Below are 13,638 nucleotides of genomic sequence, written 5' to 3' on the forward strand. Positions count from 1 at the left end.
CCCGAGCATTCTTGCTGGGGCTGCGTATCGTATTCTGGGGAAGCCACAGAACCGCGCATGTTCGAGGACAAACAAGGCAGTAATACCACGGCACTCCACGCTGAATGAGGACGCCTGACTAAACACATGTACAGATGTGGTACGGCCGGACCATCGGACGGTCCGGTTGGCATTGGTCCGACGTCGTTCTCGGTACGGTCCAGAAGGTAATAATAATAATTTTATGCAATGGACAATGAACCATACCATCGAATATGGTCCGCTATCGAACCGCGTGTGATTAATCGGCCGGACCAAATATGATCATGTGTTTAGGCTATTAGACGCATACTTCCTTACGGAATTAATTACCTTACACATGACTATAAGTATTTTTTTTTACGGGCACGGGATGGGGAGACGTGAGGCATCCGCCCATGGACATCCGCAACAACAGGTGTGTCAAGAAATGCGTTTAAAATCATGTTTAAATTTAATAATACTTAGCAATATATAATGCTGTTTCATGGAATTACTTAGAACAACATTATTATTACTTTTTCTTTGATGACGTTTGAAAGGTATTTGATAGCGTTACTCCTTTCGGGGTGGCAGGGAGCTCCAACTAGGTGTGGACATCAAACCAGTTGCTTGTTCCGAGCCAACGAACGGCCGTGACTCCGCTCAAATGATCTTGACTTGTCGCTTTCACATTTCTACGTCACTTGGCGGGTCCTCAATTTATTTAACTATTAACTGCAAATTAACATACTACACGTCATTTCCGGTATTCATTATCGTGCCATTTAACACTTAAATATTGTTAAATTAAAGTCAAAAGCAATCTTTATTGTTGTGCAGGGGAATCTTTTATTTCATATTATTTCCGGCTGTTCTGCAGATATTGAACGTTCTTCGTTCCGTGGAGTTTACTTAAAGAAATCGACCGGAAAATTCGCTAAGCTCTCTCTCGATTGGAGCTTTTTTATTCAGATATTTCGACGAATGTTATAAACAAAATATTGACTCATGGTCTAGCAATGGACAGTTGTTGTATGTAGGCTTCCTTGATTTGTTGCAGGGAAATTCTAATTTTTTTTTTAATGTAATTAATTCAATAACTATTTTGTATCTATTTTTGAATAATATTGTATTTTTTTTTGGCTGCGTTAGGGATAAATTATCTGAGTGAATATAAACGATGCGCGCGCACACCGTCACGCAAATTCTTCACCCTGACGTTAGCTGGTCAACTAGACCATTTGTATCATACTTCAGCAACCAAGCCTCTTGTAACTCATATAATGTCTACTTAACCACAACCAATGGACGAGAATTAAATAAATTTCAATTTATATACAAGTACCTACAAAATAAAATAAATTATTTCTCGCTAATTGTATACAAATAATTTAATGATTTTTAATTACACGTTATTTAATTAAATTATGCGGTATAATAATATTTTCATTGGTTATATTTAATAACTTCTAAGTATATTACGATTTTGTTTTTTCTAAAAACGTAAAATAGCACACAGAAACTTTTTTAATAGATGCATATACTTTCAACGTTATATTAAATTTATCATACATAGAAAACCTGGTGTAGGTACCTGATCATAATCAGTTGTTACTGGTTTCTGAATTAGAGATTCTTTTTTCTGAAATTAGGGAATATTTCAGACTCATAATACTATTTCTGGCCCGGTTTCCACCAAAGCGGAGAGGAGATGTGAACTGTATTTATAGCAACGCTTTCCAGCGTGCGGTGATCACTCGATGTGGCACTAAATACTATAGACAAATTAGACATCTCCTCTCCTCTCTCTCCGCTTGATCCATTTCCAGCTAAGCTAACCGGAGTGGAGATGTCGAAATAACGAAATCTGATTGGTTATCAAAATAGATCTCCTCTCCTCTGCGCTTTGGTGGATACTAGTTTAAGAGACTAGTGAGTTGGTCGTCCCATCCAGAAAATACTCGTCTAGAGAAAAACATTCATACTTGGAAAAGTTTGTGATCCGAAACTCTAAGAAAACTGATACTAAGAACTTTTGATTCGTTGAGAAACTTCACAGGGCACTCTAATTAATCGACAAGTAATCTTACAATTTTGCAATTTACTTTAGTGTGCTGGGTCACATTATGAGAGTCAGGCTCATCGAGTGTTTGCTGTTGTGCCGTATACATGGCTGGGTTGTCTGTACATGACGTGTTGTTTTTGTGTTGCAGAAGTAGCGATGGACGCCATGCGCGCGTTCTGCCCGCGGCCCGGCTGCGACACGGTGGTAGCCGTGCGTGCCGCTAGTCCTGCCCACTGCCCCAACTGCAAGCACGACTTCTGCTCGCAGTGCAACCAGGAGGTAGGTCCAATGAGATGCAACGAATACACACGTCATAATATATATCATTAATAATAATATCAACACACTTTTACACATATTATCTTGCCCCAAACTAGGCATAGCCTGTACTATGGGTGCAAGACAATGATACATTTAATACATTATACTTACTTAAACATATATAAATATATATTAACAACCACTACACAAACATCCATATTCATCATATAAATGATTGCACCTACCGGGATTCGAACCCGGGACCTCTAGCTTAGTAGTCAGGGTCACTAACCTTTCAGTTGTATGGGTCTTCATTAAATATGAACTAAAGATATTGCATATCGTATTATACGTATAATTCCTGGCACGTATAGTGGGATTATTATATGAATCTACAATGTGGCCGCACTTAGCACATAATTCTGCAAAGAAATCAATTATTTCGACAGAATAAGAAAACAAATCTTGCTTGACCAAAAAATAATTATGCCAAAATCGTTTTTACAAAAAAAAAAGTACCTATATAGAGCAAGTAGTACAGTTATTGTGTGTCTATACTAAACTAAGAAGAACACAAAGTAAGAAAAAAAAAGAATAAGTTTTACCAGTGGGAGGCTCCTTTGCACAGGATGCCGGCTAGAGTATGGGTACCACAATGGCGGCCACTTCTACCGTAAAGCAGTAATGTGTAATCATTACTGTGTTTCGGTCTGAAGGGCGTCGTAGCTAGTGAAAGTACTGGGCAAATGAGACTTAACATCTTATGTCATCAAAGCATCCAATGCTTATCTATCAAGCCAACTTCGTAGCTTGTTGCCAACATAAGCAGCAGCTGATAACACTCGTTTAGATTCTACACTTGTTGGAGGTATAAACAAAAGATATATAAATGCTAATCCCTAAGTGCTATCCACATACTCCTCCATTCTGAAACGGGCTCATCTCACATCGGGATTGCCCGATTCATTTCATTTAATTGCATGCTCTTATCAATTTCCAGCTGTAACTTCTACTTAAGTATTTCACGTCATTTCGACTATTTAGTTTTTGCTTCCACTACTACGAGTGCTACGATTAACATATTTTGAAGGTTGTACCACGGTAGTTGTACGACGTAGGTGGTTGTGGAATAGGTATCCCTAATGTTATCTTGGCATTATTGGTGTAATGGAAAATAGACCTGTTGCGGCAACCCTGAAAATACCGAGATCCCGGCCGTTTTCTGAGTGTGTATAATTTTTTTTATGATAATAAGGGATGAGACGTGCAGGATGTTCAACTGGTGGTCAGTGATACGCTCTGCCCATTATAATGCAGTGCCGCTCAGGATTTTTGAGAAACCCAAATATTCTGAGCGGCACTACAAATGCGCTCGTCCTCTTTAGACATAATATGTTAAATCTTGTTATATGAATTGCCCAATAATTTCACTAGGTACGGTGCCCTACTGACCGAAACACAATAATGCTTACACATTTCTGCTTCACGGCAGAAATAGGCGCCGTTGTTGTTCCCATTATCTAGCTAGCATCCTGTTCACAGGATGGTATAGTATAATATATTGACGACATCGTTCTAACACATAGCTTGTTGATTAGTATTTGTTAGCTGCGGCCGGAAATATTCTGTCTTTTTTGGTTAACGTTGTTGTATTAACTTCAAGGCAAATCATGTTTTCGTGTGCACCGACTTACAACACGCGATATACCATTAATTGCCTACCTGACTAGTAACCAATTTTTTAAGCTTATAAAACTCTAAACGATACTATTAATAACGCTCATTATTTAATTCTTATAAATACTACTTCACTTATTTATGTTTCAATTAGGTCAAGATACTGAATGATATGAGACATTTCATAAAAATTACGACTTATAACTTAAATATATCTCTCTACTTTCCAATTATAGTATAATTGCTGTGCAGTTCTGTAGGGTATACAAACATTATCCATTATGACAGCCCACTCTCGAAAACTGTTAACAAATCGTAAATGGAATTGTAGGGGTTTCGCTTTGATTACTATGTGAACAATGCTTCCCTTACGGGCTAGGGGGAGGTCTTTGTTGCATCAGGGTCGACACTTGGCACCATGCCGGCTTGGCTTGTGTGGGCTTTGTTTGCAGGTTTAAGGGCTGAGAAAATGTTAACTTTCCCTTCAAATATAACTTACATAAACACGCTTTTATTTTAGAGTTTATATTTTCACCTTTTCCTTACCGACATATTTTCATGTCTCATATCATATTTTACCAGTGACAGGGTCGGATGCCGGCTAGATTATGGGTACCACAACGGCGCCTTTTTCTGCCGTGAATCAATAATGTGTAAGAATTATAGTGTTTCGGTGTGAAGGGCGCCGTAGCTAGAGAAATTACTGGGCAAATGAGAGTTAACATCTTATGTCTCAAGGTGACGAGCGCAATTGTAGTTTATGGGTTTTTCAAAAATCCAGAGCGGCTCTGCCCTGCAATGGGCAGGACGTATCAATTACCATCAGCTGGACGTCCTGCTTGTCTCGTCTCTTATTGTTAGGCCGCGTTTCCCACCTGCAAGCAAACTCGTGGAAGTCTTGCATGAGTTCTCGCAATAGTGTTTACATGTTGTACTAATTCCTGCTTAAGGCTGGTGTTTACCATAATTTATTACGTAAATTACAACTGGAAGATGGTCAACAATATTTCAATTTCGTATGACCGCAGTTGATATAGAAGTATTATTTTAGTACAACTTGGCGTTATAAAAAAAACAAGTCACAAGACACACATTTCAGAGATTCGATATCACCGAACGAAAGACTCGCTTTGTTGCTGCGATTTTTCGGACTTCATTCTCAGTTGTAGAGAATTCTTTTACGATGGAATTAAGCACAGAGCTATTTTAAATTCGGTTTTTATAATCCGCATGCCGTTAGTCCCACAAAGAAGGATTGCACTCATAAAATCCTATTAACTTTATAGTTTCTTCACGAGACCATTCACGACTTTGCCGATGACTTATTATTTTCAATTTAAACAAAAACACAAGCCGTGCGGGCGATACTTGCTGCGAGATATACGAAACTAGATAAGCAGCGAGATCTGTTGTGAGTTGATGCAGACATGTTTAGACCACGGACTAGTAAAAAAATTAGAACTCCGCGCGAATCACCTTTATGCTAGTGTGTGTGCGGTTACGGGGTATACCAGTTACACAATTTTTTCTCCCTTAAATAATAATGAAATATTTTTCACACTTTTCACAACGCACGATGGCATTTTAAAATATTTTATTGCGACGCAAACTGATCTGTCACAGACGATGGCAAATCTCATAATGGCGGCCGATCGGCTTATATTAGTGTATGCGTGGGGCTATGTATTTACACTTTACCGGCTTGTTTTGGTGCCTCACTGTTAAGGAAGGTGACACGGAGTCCTTATTTTTTACTCGTCCGTAGTTTAGACATGTTTTCGCAACTACTCGCAGGAAGTGCTTGACAAACTGTAGCGACAGCACTTGCAATGGGGCTTACACTTGCAAGCTTCTATCAGACAGACTGTCGGATATTTCTTGCGGAAATTATCTTGCAGGTGGAAACGCGGCCTTATAAAAAAAATCAAGAGTCGCTCGTCGTCACTGAATTCTTCGACCTCCCCCTGTTCTCAAACACTTTATAATCTTTGTTCGGCTCTATTAGACATTATTTATTATAGACAGACTATTATTTAGGTATACATAGAATGAACCCATAAAAAAAATTATAAGGAGACGAAAAGGATGATGATCTTTTTTTGCCTCGTTACTACTATAGTATGGAGCGAAGCCCCCCTAACTCAGTATTCAAAAGTCGAAAGGATGAAGGCACTTATAGCAAATTGATAAAAAAACATTTAAATCGTACAAAATTTAATGTTAGGACCCTTAATTTATAAGTGACTCGTCTTCCTCATCAGTAAATAAGTTATTATGATCCATTTATAAGTTATTCTAAATATTGACATAACATCAAAACCGCATGCGAACGCGGCGATTGCGTGACAGTGCTTGTGCGGCACGACCGCTATCGTCGAGCGACACAGGACGTCTACTCGCAAAATCGACAACGATATATTCGGAACGATACGATAATACACCGAAGATATCGCACCTACCCCACTCTAACAAATGTTCGCAATCCATATTGTTTATCGTAAGAATATCGTAACCATAGACTAATATTTTGTTTTTTTACGATGTTAGAGTGAATAATTTATGCGGCAAACCTTGAAAAACTAAATATTATCTGTGCTATGTCAAAACATAGTTTAGGCGTTAAGGACCATGCCAGACTCTGCATCATCAATTTGATATCATTTACACAAAATGTAAATATTCAATAATTATGCAATGGATATAATATGACCATTTAAAATTGAATAATTAATACAAAACTTGCGGATAACAAAATGTAAAAAAGGTAACTCAACCCTTCTCGTCGACTCCCTATTTCTCAGGCGGCCATTTGCATTACTTTCTACGCATAAACGATCAACAAAATGACTTAAATTACTTGGTAGTAAAATATCCTGTTGAATAGTAAATCACATATAATTATTTTAATAATATTTATTAAGTATATATATTGTATGGCAAATATATCTATACAACTTGAAACGATAATAGCAACGACAGCCTAGAAGGTTTCGTTGATATTTATTTTATTTATGTACTTCTTTTTTTTGAGTATTATTGCTGAATCACTTTACATATATTGTAACTGAAATGATTTGTGAGTGAGACATTGTCACAATGAGTTTCTTGCCACTTCTTCTTATTAAAGCTCAACCCTCAAAGTCGGTGGGAATATAAAAAGAAAAGCAATTTCCTTGACCTGCATGAATAAGGTGATTTTGATTTGATTACCCTAAAGGATTGAGCTTTTGATAACTGTTAGTAAAAATATGATTTTAATTTATAATATTAATTACAAGTTTAAGCAGAATTGTCAAATTGTAAGTAGAGGTATTTGCTGAGTATTGCATGATATGTAGATTAGGATTCTTTTATTGTTGTTTGCTTGAGTTCTTGTAACAGGTTTCGTCATGCTCGCTTAAGTGTCACTGCTTGTGGCGGCGACATGGAACGGGTCGTCCCCTTCCCTAAACTACGATTGAGGGAGGCGCTGCTTGTCGTGGCAGGATGATCTTGTTGCATTTACGGTGTGTGTGGATGATGCAGCTACTGTACTCAATAACTATTGTATTAATTTACATTTACTTTTTTGCCTTACTCGTGTAAGGCATTGACTTTTTGACGTTTGAGTATGTTTGTTGCATCATTTTACATATTATATTGTAATTGAAATGATTTGTAAATCGATGGAAATGTAAATCTTGATATCAAAGAGTGGCAATGAGTTTCTTGCTACTTCTTCTCATTAGCTCAACCCTTTACGAAGTGGTGGTAGATTCAATAAGAAAATATTTTTTTGACATTCATAGGTGTCATTTCCGTGACCTACATGAAAAAAGTTATTTTTATTTGATTTGATTTGATATTATCGAAAAGTGACGTTTGATTATTTGTCAAATTCTAATATTTGTCTCTGACATTTTCAACTAAAAGTAGGGTTAGGACCGATAATATCGAAAAATGTTTCGTTCGTTCCATCATCGTTTCGACATTGAATACGCTGTAACTAAGAGTACGATTCGACACGACTAATGCCACGATATATCGAATATCGATTTTAGGAGTAGGCCCCCTGACGCGGCGTCACTATCGTCGAGGGAGACTGACGTGGCGTCACTATGGCTGCGACACTGACGTGGCGTCACTATGGCTGCGACACTGACGTGGCGTCACTACCGTTGCGACAGTGACGCTGTTCGGAAACGCCATTCACCAAATTATTCATTCATTTACTTTCGTACTGTATAATACTGTGTACTGCATTACTGTCGCTGCGACAGTTAAGCCCGAGCGGCGATGTCGGGTAGGGAGTCTAGCTTTTTATTTTCATTTTTAATATTGACACTCTTTTACACAATTAATTATCCAGCCCCAAAGTAGGCATAGCCTGTGCTATGGGTTGTAACAAAAAAAGGTATACTTAACGCGATATACTTACTTAAACATACTGTATAAATACATATAAAAGTCCATGACTCAGAAACGAACATCCATATTCATTATAATATAAATGTTTGCGCCTATCGGGATTTAAATCTGGATCTTCTAGCTTAGTAGGCAGAGTCACTAACCAGGGGGCTATATGGGTCGTCAAGCTCTCATTAAACTCGACTATCGTGTGAAAAGAAACCGTCGTAACTTGTGAGGCTAATTGGGTGAAAATGTAATTAATATTGAGTAGGTTAATGAAGTTTTCACGTGTCATGTCAGGTTAATGGTGTGAGCCTGCCTTTATATCATTTAATATAACGCTCAAATCTACCTGCCTTATTCATAATAAAATGCTTTTCGAATGTATAAAGGTATATTAGTTAAAACGTGTTTAAGCCTATCGAACGTTCGATAAAATTCTATAATCATATTCGTTAGATAAATCTCCCGCAACTAATACGTCTCTATAGTACGCAATGTTGCCATTTCGTCCAAAAAAAACATGGTTTTAACTAATTTAATGAGGAACTGTCAATGGAAACAGACATCTTTTCAATGTCAATGGTTTGTCAGTCGACGTCAAAATAATTTCAAACTTCAAAGTTTTGAAGTCTGTCGGTTGTCAATCTATGACGGATATCCAACAACTTTGAGCGGGAAGCTATTCTTCTTCCTACTAAGGCTCCTGTAGAAGGTATACCACAAGTTTGCCAATGTCACGTTCAGGTAGACCACCAAGCTTAGAGTATTTGTTTACTAATTTTAATGGTAGTGATCGGTGCTAAAGATTGAACCAAGTTTTATTTTCTTATACCTGAAACAAATATACATGCACAAATATAATTACTTAAATTATTTAATATAAGTACTTAGTGATATTTACAACTTAATCTTATTTATTTTAATATATTTACACAAAATATATACAAAAGGAGTGAAAACTAGGGAGAGGAGACATTTAAAGGAGCGGGAAGCTAAATATCACATTATTTAACGAACAGCTGATCGATGTCGGCCATGTTTTTTTTTGCGTTCGAGTGCTTAAAATAGGTTTATAGAAGGGTACTAGCTACTATAAGTCACGTCAGCTTTATCGAAGAGACAATGAGCGTTTTAGCTCTAATATGCGATTATGAATACCAACTTTTTTTATCATAATTTAACAACGGTATATTAGCGATGTTTTAAATCTCCGCTAAGTCATTATAACTAAGATAGTACATCTTTGCAAGCAGACGTGTAATAATAAAGTGTTTAAAAATAACACTTCAAACTCGAATATTTTATTTCCATATGTGATTACCTTTTTTTTTAACACGTTTTTGTTAAAACATAACAATGTAACGTTATTTAATAATAACCGACAATGTATCAAAAGACAAAGCATTATAATAATAATAATTATATTATTATTTTTATCGGAATGAAATATTTATTATAAATATTTCAATACACTATCATGTTACGTCTTAATGAATAATATTATATTTACACCTACGTACAGTAAGGTAGGTTATATCTGAGTATAATAACTCGGTTTTTTATACTTAGTGTATGTATACATGTATAATATGCGCTAGCATCCTAAACTGTATATTTTTTATTATATTTTGTTTTTAAAGGTGGGCTAGAAGTTTCTTATCAGTTCTTCTCCCCATGACAAAGCCGCTTTACCCTTTACCAAGTGTTGTTGCAATATGTTATGTCATTGATGATTATAAAAAATTATTTAAAATATGTAAAATATTGCCAGTAAGCTTAAAACATAAGTACTTATTAGCCATTAACAATCATGGCAATCAAGAACATAACCCAATTATGCACAACCACGATACTCGGTTGATGTCCGCTGGTAAGTTCGAGGTTCCTAGAATCAATAACTACTACGGAGATAGGACTTTGAAAAAACGCCTTCCTTATCTATTAAACAGCTTGCCTGAGGACATCCGACTAGAAACCAGTAAAAGAAAATTTAAAACTAAACTTAAGAAATATTAAAATTAGATTTTTATCAATATTTGAAAAAAATTATGTTCTAATAAGCATTAATGTATTACAAGAGACTTGATCCTGCAGACAAACTGTCCAAACAGTTTTGCGGTACTATGTTAGCTTTTAAGATTCTTTCTGTAAATGATTAATAGTATAAATAAATAAATAATAATTGTCACTCCCTATTGTAATATATTCATTTAGTATTCTACGTATATATACAGTTTGAATATGTACGTACGTACATATTTGTGTTTAAATATATACTTGCGCTCTCCTCTTTTTCATATTAAGACTGCTATTGTGTTATTTATAAACGCGAAGTAAAGTTATTCCAACTTCAAAACTTTTTCGGCCTTACAAATAAACTTGGTATAAAGTTATAACTAAGCATAAACAAAGATTATGCAAAATGTTTACACTATCGTTGACAACACTGTCAATACAATGATAATTCTGAAGTTTTCCGAAAGACAAGCTGCCTTGCAAATAAACGCGGGAAACGTTATAAGTCCGAACAAACCATTCGTAAGCAAAATGTCTATTTTTTAACATTTTACATATTCTTGGTCTATGCTTAGTTATAACTTTATGCCAATTTTATTTGTAAGGCCGTCTGTCCTTAGCTTACCTTTATCACTACAGAATAACAAGACAGGGAGAATTTATTTTAAACTTGGAGTAAGTTTTCATTGCGTTTATTATAATAATAATAAGACAGCAAGGGATTACGAAGAATTCCAAATAATGGAAAGTCCAAGAGAATCTTGTGCTAATAACTACCAACAGGTACATGATAGACTTTGATATTAAAGCGATTTATTCATTCATTTAACGTATTTATTCATTCATTTTATCAATTCAAGCATCGCTTGAGACCGGACTTTGAGATGACAACTATATCATAAAATAAAACTTTTTAAGATATTGGCCCGATGTCTTTCGGAGTAGGTTTGCCGTAATGGAATTTTATTTTAAATTTTCGGCACATTTTGTTCTGGATATTCTTAAAAATGAATTGTATTATTTGAACCAAAGCAAGCTAGAAGCTAATAGTATACAACACAATTATGCAATTTAACAATAATTTAATGAAAATAAAGCTAAGCAAGTTAACAATAGTTTTAGGCTAAAACCGTCCACATCAAATTATCTTTAGGATCGTGTTATTATCGACTTTCTCCGTTCTCGATAAGTAGCTAACAGTGACGCCGAGATAACGCGACGTATTCCTACATCGGCCTCAATAATATACCCGGCACAGTTTCGAGATCACATCACTATCGACTGTTAGTGTTGGAGCGCGGCCAAATCTCCACTCTTGGCCTTGAAGCTCAGCAAAAGCTCAATCATGTTGTTGCTTTCGTATTACTTCAGAAATACACGATGAATATTATTATGTTTTTATATGAGAGGGTTCAAACAGGCAAGACGTGGTGGGGAGTGGTGGGGCAACAGCCCATGGAATGAAAGTGACAATTGGGTCGAAATGACACTTATAAACGTGAAGAATAGTTAAAAGTGGATCTTTAATGAGAAGCAATGGCTAGAACCTAATTGGCCACTCTCTTAAAGCTATAATACTATTTACAGTTTCAGATTTTTACATTATATTTTATACAAAGTGATGCACCAAAATTACTCAAACGATTTGACTTACTTGTGTAAGGGTTAGCTCAGTTGGTTAGAGCACCGGCACGGAACGCCGGAGGTCGTGGTCGAGTCCCGCATCGTTCATAAAATTTTGTTTTTTTGTGTATTAATTCTAGAAATGAGGGTTATCACTTTAAAAACATAACAACTTGTTTACTTGTGTAAGTTACTAAAAAAAAAGAAAAATGTAGTGATTAATCATAGGATATCTCAAAAATCTAGATGCATCAACCTGCAAACACTGTAAATAAGTAGATATTATTGTTTTAAGCATCAGGGCATTATGGACATCCGCAAAACCAGGGGTCAAGATATGCGTTAACGGACTTTAAGTAATAGGTTTCTAAGCTTGATGGCTATACGACGTCCCATTGACAGACAGCATGCACGGATAAGGTGAGTTACCGTCGATAAATTTATTGGGACAGAAAAGTCAACGATAGTTAAGATTTTTATCTCAAGTAAGAGATAGACTGAATATTGGGAACGGCCGTAAGTCGAATCGGTTTGGGAAAACTGCGGCCGGTAATTGATTCCACACAGCCACTGTGTTCATCATGTTCAAAAGTTTCTCTAAAACACACGTTTATATCATTACCCCCTACAGTCTGACAAACTTTACCTTTCTTGATATTATGTCTAGAGATACCAAAAAATAGCAATATCAAATTATAGAAAATCATCGAAGTTATTTAGCTATAACAATATTTATGGGCAGGCTAGTAATACATATTATTTTCAATATCCCACTCGGAAAATACCTATAGACAATGGAAATTATTTCGTAATAGTCGTACCTCGTTGTATGCGTGTTGTTGGTAATTTCAACAATAAAGCCTTGATTTAGATAAAAGAGCAGCCTTAAACCGCAAGTATATATTTAATGTTCAAACTACTAATTCTATCTACATTACCAGTGGGAGGCTCCGTTGCACAAGATGTCGGCTAGATTATGGGTAGGTACCACAACGTCGCCTATTTATGTGTAAGCATTATTGTGTTGCAGTCTGAAGGGCGCCGTAGCTAGTGAAATTACTGGGCAAAATTGTCTAGTTGCCCAACTAACGTCTGGGTGTCGAATTTCGGTGTCGGTGTGCGCGCGAATCTTAAAATTCACTCTGATAATTTTTTCATGACGCGCCCACTCTACTATATATATATAAAACAGAGTCGTGTTAGTTACACCATTTATTATTCAAGAACGGCTAGACCAATTTTTCTGTGGTTTGATTTATTGGATTTCTCTTAGTCCGAAATGTAATAAAATATCGAAAAAAATCACGAAATAATATTATTATAAAAAAAAATATTTTCTGCTACATTTAGTATGGATTTACATTTTCATGACATCTCGAGAATAGAAAGAATTCAATTAAGTTTTTTGTTAGTTTCACGCTACATCTATCTATCTATATATATATAAATGAATTGCTGTTCGTTAGTCTCGCTAAAACTCGAGAACGGCTGGACCGATTTGGCTAATTTTGGTCTTGAATTATTTGTGGAAGTCCAGAGAAGGTTTAAAGGGTGAATAAATAGGAAAATGCTGTTAAATTAAATAAAAACAACAAATTTATTTT

General features: G+C 35.9%; 1 protein-coding gene across 4 annotated transcripts in view; it reads left to right on the plus strand.

Annotated features, from left to right (window-relative positions):
- The window catches only part of LOC126966408 (probable E3 ubiquitin-protein ligase RNF144A), a 153,675-nt gene that overhangs the window by 127,526 nt on the left and 12,511 nt on the right, over positions 1–13,638 (plus strand). For all 4 annotated transcript variants that reach the window (XM_050810427.1, XM_050810429.1, XM_050810430.1 and 1 more), the window contains one exon: positions 2,214–2,344. In XM_050810427.1, coding sequence (XP_050666384.1) covers positions 2,214–2,344 — 131 coding nt within the window. The remainder of the gene's footprint in view (positions 1–2,213; positions 2,345–13,638) is intronic.

The sequence above is a fragment of the Leptidea sinapis genome, chromosome 10, assembly GCF_905404315.1.
Source record: "Leptidea sinapis chromosome 10, ilLepSina1.1, whole genome shotgun sequence".
NCBI lineage: Eukaryota > Metazoa > Arthropoda > Insecta > Lepidoptera > Pieridae > Leptidea > Leptidea sinapis.